This window comes from Periophthalmus magnuspinnatus, chromosome 7, assembly GCF_009829125.3.
Source record: "Periophthalmus magnuspinnatus isolate fPerMag1 chromosome 7, fPerMag1.2.pri, whole genome shotgun sequence".
Taxonomy (NCBI): domain Eukaryota; kingdom Metazoa; phylum Chordata; class Actinopteri; order Gobiiformes; family Gobiidae; genus Periophthalmus; species Periophthalmus magnuspinnatus.
In genome coordinates, this window is record NC_047132.1 from 33636319 (window position 1) to 33656009 (window position 19691).

Sequence of the window (19691 nt, forward strand, 5' to 3'; positions counted from 1 at the left end):
GTTTGAGCATGAGAAAAGTTTACACTGGAGAGAACAGAGCACAAGAACACATTTTATACCATTAAATATGAAACAGAAGAGAAAATGTTGAATATATTGTGACTGAATGGTGTATTTCTAATGTTTTTGTAGATACTTTTATCCAAAACAGTTAAAATAAGAAGCTGAAACAGAATTCAACGGATTCACACAGTATTTACATGTTTCTATTTAAACCACATGCTGCTTGTATTATATGACATTATTATACACTGCTGTAGGCGTAGAACAGAAAAATACATATATTTTAACCTCTGGCTTCAAGTTCTGACACAAACGCTGTTTTTAGAGGATTAGTCTCCACTCCAGAGCCAATGTGTCCAAATCTATTTTCAGTCCTACTCTGATATTTATGTCTTTTCCCTGTAAATGTGAACGCACTAAAACACTTGTGATATTTTTATAAAACTTTTCAAACAAACACATTCTTCCTGTTTTTGAACTCTGATGATCTGATGCAGAAATGAGAACGTCCAGAGACTTTGTGCAGTAATAAATAGTTTATTTACATGGTTTCGACTGTCACACAGTCGGTTTGAGCGAGCAGCAGGGGAAGGACTGCATCAGAATAACAGACTAACTGAGGATGGTAAATCTGGAGTGTGCTTCAGCCAGCGGGGACAGCGAGGGGACAGAGAGGGGACAGAGAGGGGACAGCGAGGGGACAGCGAGGGGACAGAGAGGGGACAGCGAGGGGACAGCGAGGGGACAGTGAGGGGACAGTGAGGGGACATCGAGGGGACAGAGAGGGGACAGCGAGGAGACAGTGAGGGGCAGAGGACCACAGATGTGATGGATCAGGTTACTTCACGCCTGAAGAGCTGAGCAGATGCTGTTGCAGACCTCACAATGGGCCAGTGTACAGGCGGATGGCAGCAGTGCGTGTGGGAGGGGCCGTTCAGCCCTCTCGGCCTCGAGGACCTCCATGTTTACGACGGCAGGACCCCAGCAGAGTCTCCAAAGCCATTTTCACAAACGCCTGGAAGTTATTGCTTCTCTCCCTTCGGCTGTCCTGGAAGAGATGACACAGACAGATAACTTCACTGGCACCAACAGCTCCCCACGTCCACTCTGCCCACGTCCACTCTGCCCCATAGACTGTAGACTCTGCCCCATAGACTGTAGACTCTGTCTATGCTTTGCCCTGTAGACTGTTTAAACTCTGATGTCTTTGAGCCCTGCTGACAGTTTCAGAATGTGCTGTCGTTCATATAAATGCTTACCTCCTTGCTTCTTGCTGTCATCTCCTTTCTGATCACCTTTCTTCGGCTGCTCTTTAGGACTCTGAGGTGGCTGTAAACAGAAAAGGGGTTTGGTAAATACTGACCATAGCGTTGAATTCTTCTGTACATAGTTAATGCTCGTACCTTGGTAGTTGACTTCTTGTCCGACTTATTACCTGTCGCAGGTAGAACATTATTGATGCTTTTCTGTGACAGATATTTCAAACACACACTTCTGTTGGTTTTTCCGAGACTTACCTTTTGTTCCTGGCATTTTGGCTGTGCTCCAGAGTCTGTGCTCTTTTTTCAAATGCAGTGCTATGCGTGGTCTTCACCTCCGTCATTTATGGCCCGTGCTCATGAATGGGTCTGACACTGGGGCCTCTTCCACAAAGAGCCATGTGAAAAAGCAAAGAGCCCAGTCAGCTGAGCAGCACAACCCACACCCCCAGAGCCTCTGCTGAGGCAGGCGAAAGCTCCCAGCTGACCTGGTAATACTGCCATTGTGAACCACTGTGCGCACACCTATTGTCTGACAAGAATGGTATTTCATCATGTTATAGATTTAAAGTGATCAATAGGAATTTGTTGGGTGTTTTTTTTACATAAATCTTGGCAAATGGTCACATTTATTATAACCTCGTCAACCTTCAAGGCTCAAAGTGCTTTACATGAAGGAACCACACACACATTCACACACACATTCACACACCAGTGTACACACACAGTGGGGTGAGGGGGTTGAGTGTCCTGCCCAAGGACACAACGACAGTATTCATCTGTGTGAGGTGGAATTGCCCCACTAACCTTTGGGGCAGTGGATCTGACCGCTTATCCAATGATGTTTGCAGATATTATTATTATTATCATTATCATTATTATTATTATCATCATCATTATTATTATTATTATTATTATTATTAGTAGTATTTTATTATTATTGTTATGATTCAGTGCACCAGGAGGGGGCGGTCACTTCCGGGTCATGTGACCTGTCTACAGAAGCCGCGATGGAGAGAAGCTAAGGAAGGTGAGCCACTTTCTGTTAAACAGTCGGATATTTTGCGTTTCTTTTATAACAGTTGTGATCTAAAAATTTAGCAGACATAAAAATAAACCCACAGTTTAATATATTCGAGCGAAAGATCCGTTTCTGCAAAGGAATCTCCGATAGCATTAAAGCTAACGTCTGTGCGGTAGCTAACTGTTAGCATAGCTAAAGCTTCTACGAAGGTTTTTCTCCTCCAGCAGCAACATGTCACTTTAATAAAACTTGACAAGGCTCACATGTGTAAAGGCTGTTTAAAAAGCTAAGCAGAAAGTATGAAATAAACGCGTTAAACACATAAAACACGATGCAAAGAGCAGAGTAATGCGCTGTCAGAGCTGGGCGTGATCCGGGTCATTTGAATACTGAGGACATGGGCTGAACCAGACTGAACCAGGCTGTTTACTGATGATTATGACTTGAATTAGTTTGGTTGAATCAAATACACGCGTGCTTTAGTCATACATTGATTTGTTGATTTTGTCAGAAATCTGTCCTCTTGTGGAATGGCTGCAGTTTGGCAGCAGGTGTTGGCAGTGGATGCAAGGTGAGCCACAGTTTACAACATAAACGTGAATCTGTTTAAATGTATTTGACTTAAGTTGTGTGTTATCATTTTCTCTTTGCAGGTACAATGCATATCGCACACCTACCTTCCCACAGTTTCGAACTCAGTACATCCGCAGACGCAGCCAGCTGCTCAGAGAGAATGCTAAGTGTGGCTATGAGCCCAGTCTGCGCAGACAGTACCTGAAGCTGCGCAGTCAGCTGTTGGCCCTGCGCTACGGGCCCCTGTCTGAGCAGAGCAGCTTTAGGGCCAGCAGTGTGCGCAGCTCCCGCACTACTCTGGATCGCATGGAGGTCAGAGCCAGTCACACGAAACAGCAGATGGTGTTGGCTAAATACTTACTTTTATGGTGTATATAACTTTAAAAACCTCAAGTGGATTATTAGGAAAATTATATCATCAGCAAGAGGACATTGTGCATACCCCATACATGGGTTTGAGAAGCACAGGGAAACTACATACACACAGACACCACACATTCTAGCATTATGATCATTTCTGTTTTTCTTCTGTCAGGACTTTGAAGAAGATCCTCGAGCCCAAGGGGCCCGTGGTCACCGCCGATCTGTCAGCAGAGGCTCATACCAGCTCCAAGCCCAGATGAACCGAGCAGTCTATGATGAGAGGTACAAAGAACTGTATTTGAGTATTTAAAGCAACAGGACTAAACCGGAGCCTAAAATTCAGAAAACACATTAAGCTATAGAAGTTTTCATATTCCTTTTCAAAGTTGTTATTTTGTGTTCTTTTCCTTTTGAAGACCCCCGGGCAGTTTGGTGCCCACATCAGTGGCAGAGGCCAGCAGAGCCATGGCAGGGGACACGACTCTTAGTGAAAACTATGCCTTCGCTGGCATGCATCACATATTTGACCAACACGTGGACTCTGCTGGTGAGTTTATAAAAACAGTATAATAATGAAATAGACTGAGATTTAACTTTTGTGTGTTATGTTTCAGTTCCTCGTATACAGTTTGCCAATGATGACAAGCACCTCCTTGCTTGCTGCTCACTGGACGGAAGCTTGTCCATCATGACACTGTCTCCGTCTCCTCCCAGTGTCAAGGTCACTCTCAAAGGTCACGGTGGTCCCGTCACAGACTTTGCTTGGTCTTTAAGCAATGACATCATCGTCTCCACGTCCCTCGACGGCACTCTGCGCATCTGGAACACAGAGGATGGGCGCTGTATTCGAGAGGTCAGAGATCCAGAGTCCAGTGAGCTGCTCTGCTGCACGTTCCAGCCCATGAATAATAACCTGACTGTGGTACGTCAAACATGTGTCACAGCAGAAGCTTTAATCCCTCATTATCACCCAGGTCCTGGTAGAAACCACCACAAGTGTAATTATGGAACAATAAAGTACAGAGGGTGAGAGCTGTGCACAGTATGTGATCTGTTATTATGATTACTGTTTTTATCTTTAATTTAATGATGTGACTGATGTTACACATGTGTGTGTATGTGTGGTACAGATGTGTATGTGCGGTACATGTGTGGTACACGTGTGGTGTATGTGTGGTACATGTGTGGTGTATGTGTGGTACAGATGTGTATGTGTGGTACACGTGTGGTGTATGTGGTACATGTGTGGTGTATGTGCGGTACATGTGTGGTGTATGTGCGGTACATGTGTGGTGTATGTGCGGTACATGTGTGGTGTATGTGCGGTACATGTGTGGTGTATGTGCGGTACATGTGTGGTGTATGTGTGGTACACATGTGGTGTATGTGTTGTGTAGATCCCTGTTTGAGTTTTTTTTTTACTCATTAAATCCTCACAGATAGTTGTGTGTTGCAGGTGGGGAACAGTAAGCACCACCTCCAGGTGGTGAACATCTCCACTGGGAAGAAGGTGAAGGGCGGCTCGAGTAAACTGACCGGCCGCGTGCTGTCGCTCTCCTTTGACGCTCCGGGGAGGATCCTGTGGGCCGGCGACGACAGAGGAAGCATCTTCTCCTTCCTCTTTGACATGGCCACAGGTTGAGTCACACTGTTTTTATTTGGCAGCGGGTACAACAGCGGGCGCAGCAGCGGGCACAGTAGTGCGCACAGCGGCCAGTTCAGTTGACTGCAGCAGAATATAAAAATACTCCTGAATGGAGTGTCTCTGGCTAATGTGTGTGGGCCTGTTTGTGCCGTTCCTCCACAGGGAAACTGACCAAAGCCAAGCGTCTGGTGGTGAGCGAGGGCAGCTCCATCTGCAGTATCTCTGCTCGCTCTTGGATTAGCCGAGAGGCCAGGGACCCCTCCCTGCTGGTCAACGCCTGTGTCAATAAGCTGCTGCTGTACAGGTCAGCCATGAGCCTGTGTTTGTAGTTTCTGCTGCAGACGATTGTTACATAAGAAAGAAAACTCTTTTCTGATTCAGTTTGTGTCATGTGTTATTACAGGGTAGTGGACAATGAAGGAACACTGCAGCTGAAGAGAAACTTTCCAATTCAACACGGCTCCCAGCTCGTCCACAGCATTTTCTGCCCCCTGATGTCGTTCAGACAGGGGGCGTGTGTGGGTAAGACGTTATTCCATTCTCATGCTGTGATGCTCTCCATGTTGTATTAAAGTCTGCAGGGCATTCGATTATCCCACTGGGGCCACTCAAGTAAAATAAATAATTGGTATAATTTAGTTGGAACAATAGAACCAATCTGAAAAGAGAGAGAGAATATCTTTTTCATCTTTTAGAAGAAAAAAAATAACACTTCAAGCCGGCGTTAATTTGCAGCCGTGGTTTCTTCTAGACTTTAATCAAACTCACCTTACTTCGCCGGATCCCTGCAGAGATGTGATTTAGTATGTTATGTCATGTTTCAGTACGTTATGTCATGTTATACCCGGTAAACATGGCTGCCATCTATAATGAATGTACAGAGACGGAGCGAAGACCAGGAAAGTCACGCTGTGGTTGTTTTGACTAATATTTAAATGTTTTATCTGGCTGCGCGTGAGGCGTTAACACTTCAGCGTCTGTGGTCAGGACCAGCGGAGGATTATTTGTACATCATTATTCTTTTATAGATTTTTGAATGAGTCTTTTAATCTTTTATAGTGTTGCTATCGCTGCGTTTCAGACGACGTCACAACATTCCACTGTAGACTGGCGCCGTTTCATGAGACAGTAAACCTCGTCACCAGCACTGACTGTTTATATTTGGATTATAAAACACTAGGGATGCACCGATACAGGTTTTTCAGTTCCGATACCAATTTCGATACTATGGCCGATACCAGAACTGAGGCTAAAAACAGCATTTATTTCCTTAGATATGATTCTATTCTATTCTTTTCTAATGTCGTTTCCTCGTCACAAACAGACCTGGAGTTGTGTTTTGTTTCATTTACACACGTTTAACACACAAACCTGCAGATTTCTTCTCTCAAACAGAAAAAAACACTCTGTCCCACCTTGTGATGTCATCATGTGGTGATACAGGAAGTGCTCCACTGTGTTTTTAAACTCCACACACCTTCATTTATAGAATCATTTGGATCGTTTCAGGAATCCTGGAGTTGCCAATCTTTACTGAACTAAAGGTAAAAGGAGCTGTTCACTTGAAAACTACCACCTGATGACATCACAAGGTGGAACAGAGCGTTTTGAGATTTGGAGATGTGACAGACTAATAATAAAGTGTGACTCAAACATGTGTGAATGAAACAAAACACAACTCCAGGTCTGTTTTTGAGGAGGGAACAGCATTAGAGTCCGTTTTGTGTGATACAGGACCTTTTAAAACAAAAATAAAATAAGAAAAAACTGATTTAATCTTTCGAATAGCAACAGAACAGTAAACGGTAAATAGTTTTATTACATCGAGTCAGAACCTATATTTGGAAGGCGATATCTGATCCAGCAGTTTTTTCCATTTCGGATGAGAAAATACCACTGTTGACGCTGGAATACGGGCTCCTAACTCCATCTGCGAGTCGGACATTATGTAAAGAAAGAAAACCATCTAAAGTTGTTTATTTGGAGGATATAATTCTGTCCATTTCTGTTTTGAATCCCTCGTTGTTCCTCAGTGACCGGCAGCGAGGACGGCTGTGTTTACTTCTTCGACGTGGAGCGTAACACTAAAGCGATCGTGAACAAGCTGCAGGGTCACGGGGGGCCGGTCCTGGACGTCAGCTTCAACTGTGACGAGAGTTTACTGGCTTCTGCCGACTCCACTGGCATGGTCATCATCTGGAGACGCGAGCAGAAGTGACCGACGCACCAATAAAAACACGCTGCTGCTGCTGCTGCTGCTAGGTAACCGCCCACCACGCTCAGTTCATGATGTAAAAACTGATGATGTCGTGATTTCAAACGGCGAGCTGGGGTCTCTCAGTTCATTTGCGCTAACGGAGAATATCGATTTGTGTTTCATGTGGTTAGCTCCTGTAACTAGTGAGATATTAACTTAAACCAAGCCTGAATAATCTGCATTTCAACCATTTAAAGGCACATTTTCGCGTTAAGAATTCATTTTCAAACTATGGGCTCGTTAGATCGATATGATATCACGAGAAAAACAACCTCTAGCCTCCATGTTCACCGGGACGTTCCACGACTGCTTTTTATGTGTAATGCCATGATAATTAATGAGTGCAATGGGGAGCTTTGTGTGTCGGTGGTCGGGGTTTTCATTCATCCGTTTTGTGAGATCCTTTGCATGACTTTGACTGAAATTAGACTGAACAGGTCACGATGATTCTTATTCTTAAAATTGTATCTTTCTGACACTAACGCACATTTCGGCCTGGATCCCTCACTATTTATGTAACTGTTATTTATGCGTGTTATGAACTCTAGTGATTGCCTTATTTTACCTGCCTGATCTTGTTTAAACCACGTGCACGACCAAACCGAGTCGCTGAAGGAACCGGCTGATGGGGAATAATGTGAAGGTTTGTTTGGAGTTTTATCTTAATCTCTGACGTGTTTGGCTCATGTTGTTGTCGCAGAATCATAATTTATTTAATGCATATTTAAAATAAACTACTGCTACTGTCTTCTGTGATTCTCCTGTGTCTTGTTTATTAAGGGTGCGTCCCATAGACTGTGTAAAGACGAGGACTTGGTGAATTCAGCTCCAAATGAAGCTCATCGAGGCCAGAGCAGGTAGAGCCGCCCAGAGTATCATAGCAACCAAAGAGCCAATCCAGAGCGAGGCTGTTGACCACTGGTTTATCAGGGGGCGGGCGCTTAGCAACACTGTCAATCAAACCTGTTGCTAACGCTAACAGGAGCGACCTCGGGGAAAGAAGGACCTGATTTGTCTGTTATTAATGTTCATATCTTGATTTACAGACACAATAGTGAAATAAAAACCCCAGGATCATGTAGAGGGTTAATACGAACATTTAAGACCAGAATGAGTCTGAAGCAGCAGAGACAGAGAGAGGACACAGTTTAAAAACAAAAATTTTAATAAAAAAAAACAAAAAAAACAAACAAACTTAAAATAATAATAATAATAATATTTTTTTTTTAAAAAGAAAATAAACTAAAATAAAAAAAAAAACTCAAAATAACTACAAAAATAATGATAATAGAAACAATAAAAAAAAACTAAAAACAAAAATTAACTCAAAATAATAATAATTTAAAAAAATGAACCCCAGGATCATGTAGAGGGTTAATACGAACATTTAAGACCAGAATGAGTCTGAAGCAGCAGAGACAGAGAGAGGGGACAGATTGAAATGGAGTCAGTCGCCCATGATCAGTTCCTGTTTTGAACACAGTGGTTAGCAGGTCAGCTTGGTCCATTTATATAAACAGTCTATGGTGCGTTCACACACACCACATCAGAACTGGGATGAAACCGGTCTGTCTGCCATAACACATTTTGAAGCACGACATCCTGCTACAAAGATAAACAGTAAAGGGAACCAATAATTGGCCTGATAAGTTGCTTATTCCATTATTCCATCTATCCATTTCAGTTCAGCCTGGAAAAGTGATAAAGACGTACACTGCCCCAAACCCACATGTTTTTATGTGAACACTTTCATTTTCATAAACCCAATGCAGCGACATCAGCCACAGAATAAACCTGCTCCATGAAGGATTTAAAGGACTGAACTGTCAAAAGGATCAGAAATCAGATACTAATCAATACTGAAACTAACACATCGAAACTAATTTGAGCAAATATCAATATGAAAAATCCCAAAGAGACGACAGAACTGGACTTTTCCTGAAGAGTTTTAGAATGATCTTGAGCAGAACAAGTATAAAACCACAGGGAAATATATATAAAATCGTATTATGTAGTGTGGAAAATTACAGTCTCGTCTTATTATTGTGCTGCTAAAATCGTATCGAGCCTCAAAATCGACTGTAAAGTTTTATCGTGACAAGTCACACCCAGAATAAATCTGGACGAGACCAAAGGTGGAAGAAGTACTCAATGTTACTTAAGTAAAAAAAAAAGTACAGATAAGTAAATAAGAAGTAAGAAAAGTACAGATACTGGAACAAAGTAAAAGTATCGCATAAAAAAATAGTTAAAATATTTCTCACAGATTTTGAGTCTTACAAAATCTTAATGTGGTGATTTTGATAAAGATTTGAGCTGAATTTTGTTTTATTTGTTTATTTTTGTTTTGTTCAAATTCTGAAAGTGTTAAAAATAAACCTCAGCCTTTTCAGCAGGTCTCACACAATAAGAAAAATACTTTTACTTTTCAGTTCATTAATGTAGTGGGGTAGAAAGTACAAATACTGCTCTCAAATGTACTCGAGTAAAAGTCAAAAGTACCACTGTAAAATGTACTGAAGTATAAATTTGAGACATCTGTACTTTAATACTTTTAGTTTGTTCTGTTCCACCACTGGACCAGACCAGGACTGGACCAGGACTGGACCAGGACTGAACCAGGACTAAACCAGGACTAAACCAGGACTAAACTGGACTGGGCTCAGACTGGACCAAACTCTTTTGGTCATAAAGACTCTGTGACTTTTACGTGAAGCCCCTTTTTGTGTTTGAGTTTGTTTTAAATGTGACATAGAAACAAACTTGGATTAAACTGAGTCGAAAACACAAATTGCACTGAACGATTCACATGAGAAAAATGGAACGAGTCAAATCTGTGTCAAAGTTAAAGTTCAACAGGAAACAGTAAAAGACACAGAGACACTGTCCAATCAGAGCTGAGTCCTGCGTCCCAAAGGACTCCTCTGTGGGACACTACAGTCAAACGGCTGCATATTTAGGCCTGGACGTCACAGAGCGCATGTTAAAACTAATGAAACACGTTAACCTCCTTTTAACGATGCGCTTCAGAGCCGGAGGAGGGACGATTATCTTTGAACATGGCAGAACGAGCGAACGCACTTTGTGTTTGATTCATGAAGCACATAAAGCCTCTGCCATTTCCCCGAGTAAACACCGAGACTTAAACTGGCTCCGAAACAACACAATATGTTTGAATCAATTTAATCTGCTCTTTGTGAAACAGCCTGATCCCTCCTCTTTGTTTTCCATTTTTACGCCACAGCATATTCAGTATTTAACATAATGAGAATTGATTCATTTCTTAAGTGTTGTTTACCTTAAACAAACTCAACCTTGTCGTTAAACGTTTGGCAGTGACGCAGCCCCGGGGCCCGTCCTGCGGCTCCCAGCGTCCAGATAAAACGCTGATGTCCCTCTAGTCCCACCACATTCGTTTTTACGTTTTTAAACACACAAATAAGACAAACGTGAACTAAACACCAGATTGAACGTCCCGAGTGTGACCTGGGCAGGTTTAGAAGTCCCACCCTCGGCCAAACTATGAAAAAAGTGCGACTTATTCTCCAGAAAATACGGTAGATTTACGACTATTTATTTTCTTTTTCACTTTTAGTTGTTTTTAATATAGATTCTGCGTCTGTACAGATCTGTCCTTCAGGAAAAAAGCTCCGCAGCTCGTTTTTAAAAAGTTGTAGACGTGGGCAGAAATGTGTGAATGTTGTTTTGAAAATATACAAAAATTGAATATTGAGTCCAAGGCCGATTAAAATAAAGACAGAAGCTGGAAAATAAATCCTCACTGTCTCAAAGTCAATGCAGTTTTCATCATGAAACATTTGAACTCTCTCTGTCTCTTGTCCTGTGACTGTACTGTGTCCCATGTCCCTGTCCTATGTCTGTGTCCTGTGTCTGCGTCTGTCCCGTGTCCTGTGTCCCGTGTCTGTTCCTATGTCCTGTGTCTCTGTCCTGTCTGTCCTGTGCTGCTGTGGCAATGATGGGTTGATGGTGAAAGCTTCAGGGTCTGTCCCTCGGAAATAAGGCAACATTATTTGAAATGGCGTCTGTCGGACTCGTCTCTCGTCCCGTCTCTCGTCTCGTGTCTCGTGGTGATTGTGGTTCTTGGACAGAACATCATCACAAATACAAGCCTTTAAAGTGTCACCAGGAGGTTTCTGTCGCCCGGTCAAACCTCGGCAGGTTCCTCTGTGGGAAACTTTACTCACACACAACATTCTTGATAAAATGGCACAGTGCCTGCATTTGTTGGCAAATTTTGATTTTGTTGTGCAAAACAACAAAACAGACACTATCACCAAGGTGCAATACATCTCCTCACCTCCAGTAAACCTGAACATTCTCCTCGTGCTCAGAGAAGCCCAGGTGATCACATGACGTCGTCACGTGACCACTGTGAGGCGCTAGTGAGCAGAACAAACTGTCAGGCATGAAAACAAACTAAACGTTGGAAGATTTAATGTCAATCTTTTTTCGTTTGACACAAAATCTGAATAATCTTTATCAGGAAACTCAAAACACCTGCGTAAAAGTTAAATGGTCACATTTTTATACAGCGGTTTTCCACCTTCAAGGCTCAAAGGGTTAAGTGTTTTGCCCAAGGACACAATGACAGCATTTGTCACTACCTGGATTTAACTAAGCAAACTGGTTGGTGTTGCTGCAGTCGGTCCAGTCAAGGTTCAGCAGAGTGAGGTCAGCTGACGCCTGAATATACTGAATGACCAGGTTATTCCATCAGTGGATTTTTGGGCATATTCCAAGACGACGATGTCACGATTCAAAAGTGGATCAGGAGCAGAGACGTCATTTTCACACGTGTCCACCACAGAGTCCAGACCTTAACCCCAGTGAGAATCTTTGTGCTGGAGAAGCTTTGAGCAGCGTCAGACTCGACCATCATCAATGAAACAGGAGAAACATTAAAGCAACAACTGGATGGAAATAAATCTGTGACGTTGAAGAAGTGAAATCGAAACAATGACACAGAGAATGTGACGTAATCAAAGCTAAAGGAACAAACAAATATTAGTGTGTGGGACCTTTTTTTTTGGAGAGGAAGTGTATTTATAGTAGTAAAATTTCTGCTGCTGCTACATTTGTTTTTGAGTCGGGCAGAGGTGAGGGCAGCTCTGTGTTTACACCGGAGCAAGGACCCGACATCATGGAAATGTGAGAAACACACAACTGAACACACAACTGGACACACAAGTGAACACAGTAAAATCAAAGAGAAACGAAGAAAAAATGTCTAGAATGTTGAAAATCTTGTGCCCTCTTATATGTTTGTGTTGTTCTTATGTTTGTGTCGTTCTTATGTGTTTGTGTCGTTCTTATATGTTTGTGTCGTTCTTATGTGTTTGTGTCGTTCTTATATGTTTGTGTCGTTCTTATGTGTTTGTGTCGTTCTTATGTGTTTGTGTCGTTCTTATGTGTTTGTGTCGTTCTTATATGTTTGTGTTGTTGTTGTGTTGTTGTAGTTGAGTCGTTCTGGATGTTTTCAGTCTGATGTTGTTCAGATAAAAACAAAAACAACTGGTCAAAGTGATGAGAGTCAGAATGTGTCAAATGTGAATCACCAACAGCTGAGCCAGGAGGGGGCCCCAGAGACACAGCCCAGGGCCCCTGAGAGGAGGGGGCCCCAGAGACACAGCCCAGGGCCCCCTGAAAGCTGGGGCCGGCCCTGGCCCTTAACCGGTGATGTTTATACTGTGGACCTTCAGTGGACAGACGCTCTACCGCCTGAGCCGCCCTGTGTCGTTCTCAGATATGAAACATAAATGCATCAAAAGTAGAGTCTTTATTGATGAGTGGGTAAAAGAGCCACCTCTGTTAAACTGTACACAAACAGAATCATCTGCAGAACGCCAGATGTAAAAATGATAGACCCCAGTTCACGTTTGAGTTCACAGCCCCGTGTCCACGTCTGTACAAGCTGAAACCTACAGCGCCCCCTCTATGAAATGCAGTGGAATGCATGCTATTAAAGACATCTGCACCAGCGTCCAGAGAAAACAACTGGACAAATCACCTACGCCCAACGGATTGTAGGAATTGTAATTTGGAAATTAAACACATTTGGGATTTCAGTTCAGTTTCAGTTTCAGAGGGCCTAGTAACATTCAAGTTTCCATCTCAGTAAGTTCCACTATTGGTATTCTGTTAAGAGCATAGCGTTAGGACATTCTCAAAATCATCTTTTTCAAAAAATGTAATTAATATGTTATTCTAAAACACATTTGCATCGTCCCCTAAAATCTTTAAATCCTATGACCTGTTTTAAAGTATCGTTTTCTAAAGTCTCCGTGTTTCGATCGCAGTCTCTCGCGTTTACATTATGGTTCGAAATCGATTCCCTAACGGCGTTTTCCATAAGACTGCTTCGTTTTTGTACGATTGGGAGACGTCATGCTGCTTCATATCGACTCTATTACTGAAATCTATCTATGATCTGTCTCCCGTGTCCCGCGTCCCCCCTCACACACACACTTACACACAAAGATATATAAAAACACACGAGCGGGAATCGTCCCCGTACAGTCTATACAATATGAAATCAAGTCATATTTGAAAATAGTGTCATCTGCTTAACATGTCGAGTTACAAATAAAGGAAAAACAGGCATTTTTATGATACAAAGAAACCTGACACGCCCAAGTGAAGTCCAAAGAGCCAACGAGCCCGTCTCAGGCCCGTCTCAGGCCCGTCTCAGGCCCGTCTCAGGCCCGTCTCCAGCTCCGGGTTCGTCCCATCGTTTTAGCCTCCTGTGACTCAGATGTGAAGGCGCTCAGTGTGGTCAGTGTGGTCAGTGTGGTCAGATCGGTCAGATCCACTCTGGTCCTCAAAGTTTTCCACGTCTCAGAGTCAGAGAAAGATCCTCATTGTCTCTCAAAGTCAACGCAGTTTTCATCATGAAACATCTGAAATCTCTGTGTCTCTTGTCCTGTGACTGTACTGTGTCTGTGTCCTATGTCTGTGTCCCATGTCCCTGTCCTATGTCTGTGTCCCATGTCCTGTGTCTGTCCCGTGTCTGTTCCTATGTCCTGTGTCTCTGTCCTGTCTGTCCTGTGCTGCTGTGGCAATGATGGGTTGATGGTGAAAGCTTCAGGGTCTGTCCCTCGGAAATAAGGCAACATTATTTGAAATGGCGTCTGTCGGACTCGTCTCTCGTCTCTCGTCTCGTGTCTCGTGGTGATTGTGGTTCTTGGACAGAACATCATCACAAATACAAGCCTTTAAAGTGTCACCAGGAGGTTTCTGTCGCCCGGTCAAACCTCGGCAGGTTCCTCTGAGGGAAACTTTACTCACACACAACATTCTTGATAAAATGGCACAGTGCCTGCATTTGTTGGCAAATTTTGATTTTGTTGTGCAAAACAACAAAACAGACACTATCACCAAGGTGCAATACATCTCCTCACCTCCAGTAAACCTGAACATTCTCCTCGTGTCTGCTCAGAGAAGCCCAGGTGATCACATGACGTCATCACATGATGCAGTAGGCCTCGTCCTGGGGCAGGTGTTGTTTAGTCCTCCAGTAGGTGGGCAGGTGCGCTCGCAGCACCTTCCTCAGGTCCTCGTTCAGCAGGAGGCAGAAGATGGGGTTGACTCCGGCCTGGGCGAAGCTCATCCACACCGTGATGGACAGATACTTATGTGGGATGGAGCAGGACTTCACAAAGACCCTCCAGAAGCAGGCGATGATGTAAGGAGCCCACAGCACCAGGAAGAGCAGAGTGATGGTGTAGAACATCCTGCCCAGCCTGCGCTCCGACCGCACCTCCTCCATGCCCAGCAGCCGGCGGTGCTGATTGTGAAGGTTCTGCCTGATGCCCAGCAGAGTGGGCGGCATGGGGCCGCGGCCGAACCCCGCGATCCAGTTTGCCGCCGCCTGCCCCGTGGCCCCCGGACCGTGGAAGGTCCAATTCTGACTGATGGCCGGCACCAGCTGAACCGGCTTCATTTTCCGGTGCCTGTACTCGAACAGGAGCAGTTTGGCGTAGAAGCCGTGCGTGGCCAGGACCACCACGGCCAGCATCAGCATGAAGCCCAGCGTGTCGTTGGTCTTCAGGTAGCGGTGTTCGAATATGCACTGGTCTTCGTCGCGGATGAACTTGTACGTTCCCACATCGAAGACAGGTGGGAACGCCATGGCCACGGCCAGAGTCCAAACCATGCAGATAATGGCAGCACAGGTCCAGATGGTCATGCGCTTGGCATAAAACCGGTGGTGGGCGATGGCAAGGTAGCGCGTGACGGCCACGCAGAAGAGCATGAAGGCAGCGTGAAAACAGAACAACACGGCCATAAAAGCCACGACTTTGCAACTCAAGGCGCTGTAAGTCCAGGCCGAGCTGTTATGAACCGACACGAGCACGAAGGGGAAGCAGGCGGCGGAGCGCACTGCATCGGCCAGGCACAGATCCAACAGGAAGAAGTACGGAGCCTTATGAAGCGTCCTGTCCCGGAGCACGAGCACAGACACCAGGAGGTTCCCCACCAGACTCACACAGATTATCAGGCCCAAAAAGACCAGCTTGAAGTAGGCAGACACATCTGTGGCCGAGAGTCCTCCGGCGTTACTGCTGCTGTCGCTGCTGCTGCTGCTGCCTCCTCGGGCCAGTCCGCTCTGAGAGGCCAGGACGGCCAGCAGGCTCCCGGGGCCGTCTATGGCGAAACTCTGGTTAGCCATTCTGCTGCTCCCGACTGAGCCCGAGTCTGTGGCCCTTTCACCGGCTCTAGATCCTCCCACAGCCCTTTACAAGAGGCCCGAGCGCTCTGTTCTACACGACACAATCATCTCTCCTCTTTGTCCACATCACCTGTGAACACAGACACACTTTATGAAGCTCATGTGGAAAACAAGATGTCTGACATGTTTGTTACATCTTCAACAGTCTAAAGGGTCCAGAAGAGCTGTGTCTCTGCTGTGTGTCTCTGTGTCTCTGCTGTGTGTCTCTGTGTCACTCTGTGTCTCTGCTGTGTCTCTCTGTGTCACTCTGTGTCTCTCTGTGTCTCTCTGTGTCTCTGCTGTGTCTCTCTGTGTCTCTTCTGTGTCTCTCTGTGTCACTCTGTGTCACTCTGTGTCTCTCTGTGTCTCTCTGTGTCTCTGCTGTGTCTCTCTGTGTCTCTTCTGTGTCTCTGCTGTGTCTCTCTGTGTCTCTGCTGTGTCTCTGCTGTGTCTCTCTGTGTCTCTCTGTGTCTCTGCTGTGTCTCTCTGTGTCTCTGCTGTGTCTCTCTGTGTCTCTGCTGTGTCTCTGCTGTGTCTCTCTGTGTCTCTCTGTCTCTGTGTCTCTCTGTGTCTCTCTGTGTCTCTCTGTGTCTCTGCTGTGTCTTTGCTGTGTCTCTCTGTGTCTCTCTGTCTCTGTGTCTCTCTGTGTCTCTGCTGTGTCTGTGCTGTGTCTCTCTGTGTCTCTCTGTGTCTCTCTGTGTGTCTCTGTGTCTCTGTCCTGCTCTGAGGCTGGGATCAGATCAGCAGCTCTACACATGCCAGCTCCTTGGCTCTCTCAGTAATTACCTTGCCCGTTGCTAAGATACACCAGCTCACATACTTTGTGCGAGTGTGGGTGTTTGAGTGAATGCACGGGGGTGTACAGGGACGGAGCAGACAGTACGACCAGCGCCGGCCCTGTCCAACAAACACCCAGATTGTAATTGATAAAAGGAGCTGGACGGGCGTCCCGCTCGTCTCCGCCGCGACGCCACACGGCAGATGTGAAATCTTATAACAAATGTGAGAATGTAATGGCAGGGCAGGCAGCCATTTAGACTCTAGGCCTGACAGCGACACGAGAGAGGGATGAAACGGAGGGAGGAAACACGAGAGAGGGATGAAACGGAGGGAGGAAACACGAGAGAGGGATGAAACGGAGGGAGGAAACACGAGAGAGGGATGAAACGGAGGGAGGAAACACGAGAGAGGGATGAAACGGAGGGAGGAAACACGAGAGAGGGATGAAACTGAGGGAGGAAACACGAGAGAGGGATGAAACAGAGGGAGGAAACAGGAGAGAGGGATGAAACTGAGGGAGGAAACACGAGAGGAAGACGGAAACAGGAGAGAGGGAAGAAACTGAGGGAGGAAGAAGGAAACAGGAGAGAGGGAAGAAACTGAGGGAGGAAACACAAGAGAGGGATGGAACTGAAGCAGGAAATAGGAGAGAGGGATGAAGCTCGGATGAAACTGAGGGAGGAAACATGAAAGAGGAAGGGGGAAACAGGAGAGAGGGAAGAAACTGAAGGAGAGGGATGGAACTGAGGAAGGAAACAGAAGAGAGGAATTAGGAAACAGGAGAGAGAGAGAGATGGGACTGAAGCAGGAAACAGGAGCATTTTAAAGCCTGAGCTGTTGGAGCTGTGCATCCTCACATTACCTCGTTTATATAAGAAACAGAGACACATCTCTGTTTCTTTCTGAAGCTGATGCAGCCTCACCCACAGCTCTGGCACCAGGCAATAATAATAAGAGGAGCCGCTGTGCTCAGGGTGGGCCTGGCCTCTATGTAGGCCACGAAACACAATCATTAGATTTTACTGAGGCGTTTTGCTCCACACAAACATCACTCCACCTCAGAGGCTCAGGCCTGGACCACAGACCGGAGCAAAAACACACGAACAGGTGTCAGATGTGTGAGATGGAAACATACCTCACATTTATGGAGCTTTTCTTGGTCTTGTGCCTCGGTGGATAAACAGCTCCTCGCTCCTGTTCGCTTTGTGTCACTGCTCTTTACGCGCACATCCAAACACATAATAGAGCCGTGCGCCGTGTCTGAAACAACACCTGTTATAAACCCACAGCTTCACATCAGGAGCAGGGCTGTGACCATCAACAGCTGAGCAAACACAGGATGGGGACGCTGTCGTGAAGACACATTAAGATACAGAGGGAAAAATCCACCGCCTTCCCCTGCTCTTCACAGGGATGTGTTCATTTGGTCCAGAAAACAGGTTTTTGTTGCATCACGTCGAGAAACCCTCTCCACTCGCGCTCAGCACCACCAGATCTGCTTTTCTTCATGTATTCCAAATGATGTCCGGTTTTCAGCGTTTTATTTTAACCCACCCACAAATGTAAGAGCAGAAAAACACCCCGCACGTCCCCGAAATGAAGCGTCCCCGAAACGAAGCGTCCCCTAAATGAAACGTCTTGGATGTTGGTTTGTGGCATCAGTCCACACAGACGGGCTCGATCCCTCTGCTCGTGTTTCAGTCCAAAGAGGTGACTGCTTCAGCTTCATGTCCGGATGTGCAGGCTTTGTTTTGCTGTCCATCTACATCTCAACAGTCCACGGTAAAAGGGGGACATTTTGGACAGATCCAGCGATGTCACGAGGCGCTTTTACATCACACACACCGTCGAAACGCAACATGAACGCGCGCGAACGTGGCCAAAGGAAAAGAAGACGAAAACAAGGCTGATGGGTTAGGCGAATTATTCCTGAATAATCCCAATTATGGCTGCGCGAGGAGGCAGCGCGAGGAGGAGCGCGAGGAGGAGCGCGAGGAGGAGCGCGAGGAGCTGCCCGAGCGCTGCTTCGGACTCGCTCGGCTTTTCCCGGAGAGCGCGCGGACATGGATGCAGGGAGGAGGAGGAGGGGGGAGGAGGAGGAGGAGGAGGAGGGTGCAACGAGCCGGACTCAGCTTCAAAGTGCTGTTTTATGCCAGATGCCCGCTCTCGTGCGTGATGCTGAGGTTTATTCCACACGCAGAGGAGCAGCTTTACGCACAGGCGCAAAGCTGGAGCGGGGGCCCCTCTCCTCTCTCCTCTCTGCTCTCATCCTCCTCCTGTTAGCCTGGACATGATGGGGGTCAGCGCGTTCATTAAATACATCTGAACTTCCTGATTAAGTAGGTGTAAACTGGCAGCACTGGAACTGACAGGAGGAAACAGATTTGGGTTTTTCTGGATTTGTTTGTGCCACTAATGCTCTTTAATAATGTCACACCTGCTCCTGTTTTGAATGTTTTAAATGGATCTGTGCAGGTGTTTGCTTTAGTTTGTATTGTTCTGTGTTTTAACAGGCCTCATTAGAGAGTCTGGGGTCTCATTAGAGTCTCCCTGCACAAATAAAGACTTGAAATAAATGAAAAGACTTTGTTTCCAGTGTAAAGTTGTTGTTCCATCTCTGTCTGTTTGAGGTTGGTTTGACTAAAACTCTGACACTGTGTTTGTTTATAATATTTGGGAGGTCTGGGGTCAGAACCATTATAAATATATTTAAACTCTGTGAAGGGTCAGCGGGTGAAGGGTCAGGGGAGTCTCATTTTCTGATCATGGACGGTGTGTTTAGTGACGTCTGGAGACTTCCTCTTGGTCCAGATCATCTCTGTGTCGTGTTTAAACTCACACAGTGGGTTTGGTCTCTGTTCTGACAGGACTGTGTCTAAAGACGCTGTAAACATAAAGTCTGAATGAAGCGTTTCTTCTTTAAAGCAGCTCCAGTCGTCGCTCTTAAACCCTGACATGAATAGAGTGTGTGACCTTTAGCGTCTGTCTGCACCTCCTGTTACACTGCACTTTTCCATAGGCGGAGCTCAGATCTACTTTAGGCTCCAGTTTGTGATTGG

General features: G+C 45.4%; 2 protein-coding genes and 1 long non-coding RNA gene across 4 annotated transcripts; 1 reads left to right on the plus strand and 2 right to left on the minus strand.

Moving 5' to 3' along the window:
* Window positions 1–780: 780 nt before the first annotated feature.
* On the minus strand, window positions 781–1597 carry LOC117373295 (uncharacterized). Its single transcript, XR_004541571.2, has 4 exons — window positions 1521–1597; window positions 1407–1438; window positions 1263–1332; window positions 781–1051 (listed from the first exon to the last, which is right to left on the minus strand). It is a non-coding gene; the product is annotated as an uncharacterized LOC117373295 (long non-coding RNA).
* Window positions 1598–2235: 638 nt separating this feature from the next.
* wdr13 (WD repeat domain 13) lies at window positions 2236–7859 on the plus strand. Of its 2 annotated transcripts, XM_033969222.2 has the most exons (10): window positions 2236–2292; window positions 2798–2857; window positions 2940–3171; window positions 3395–3504; window positions 3639–3769; window positions 3837–4144; window positions 4679–4859; window positions 5030–5171; window positions 5271–5389; window positions 6901–7859. In XM_033969222.2, exons 2-10 carry the CDS (start codon window positions 2817–2819, stop codon window positions 7083–7085), a joined length of 1449 nt encoding a protein of 482 aa, XP_033825113.1. In that variant the 5' UTR covers window positions 2236–2292; window positions 2798–2816; the 3' UTR covers window positions 7086–7859. The 2 variants fall into 2 exon arrangements, with proteins under 2 accessions (XP_033825113.1, XP_055078938.1); XM_055222963.1 differs by lacking the exons at window positions 2236–2292; window positions 2798–2857 and having other exon boundaries at window positions 3090–3227.
* Window positions 7860–14599: 6740 nt separating this feature from the next.
* On the minus strand, window positions 14600–15877 carry gpr173 (G protein-coupled receptor 173). Its single transcript, XM_033969229.2, has one exon. The coding sequence runs from the start codon at window positions 15811–15813 to the stop codon at window positions 14608–14610; it is 1206 nt and encodes a 401-aa protein (XP_033825120.1). The 5' UTR covers window positions 15814–15877; the 3' UTR covers window positions 14600–14607.
* Window positions 15878–19691: the final 3814 nt, after the last annotated feature.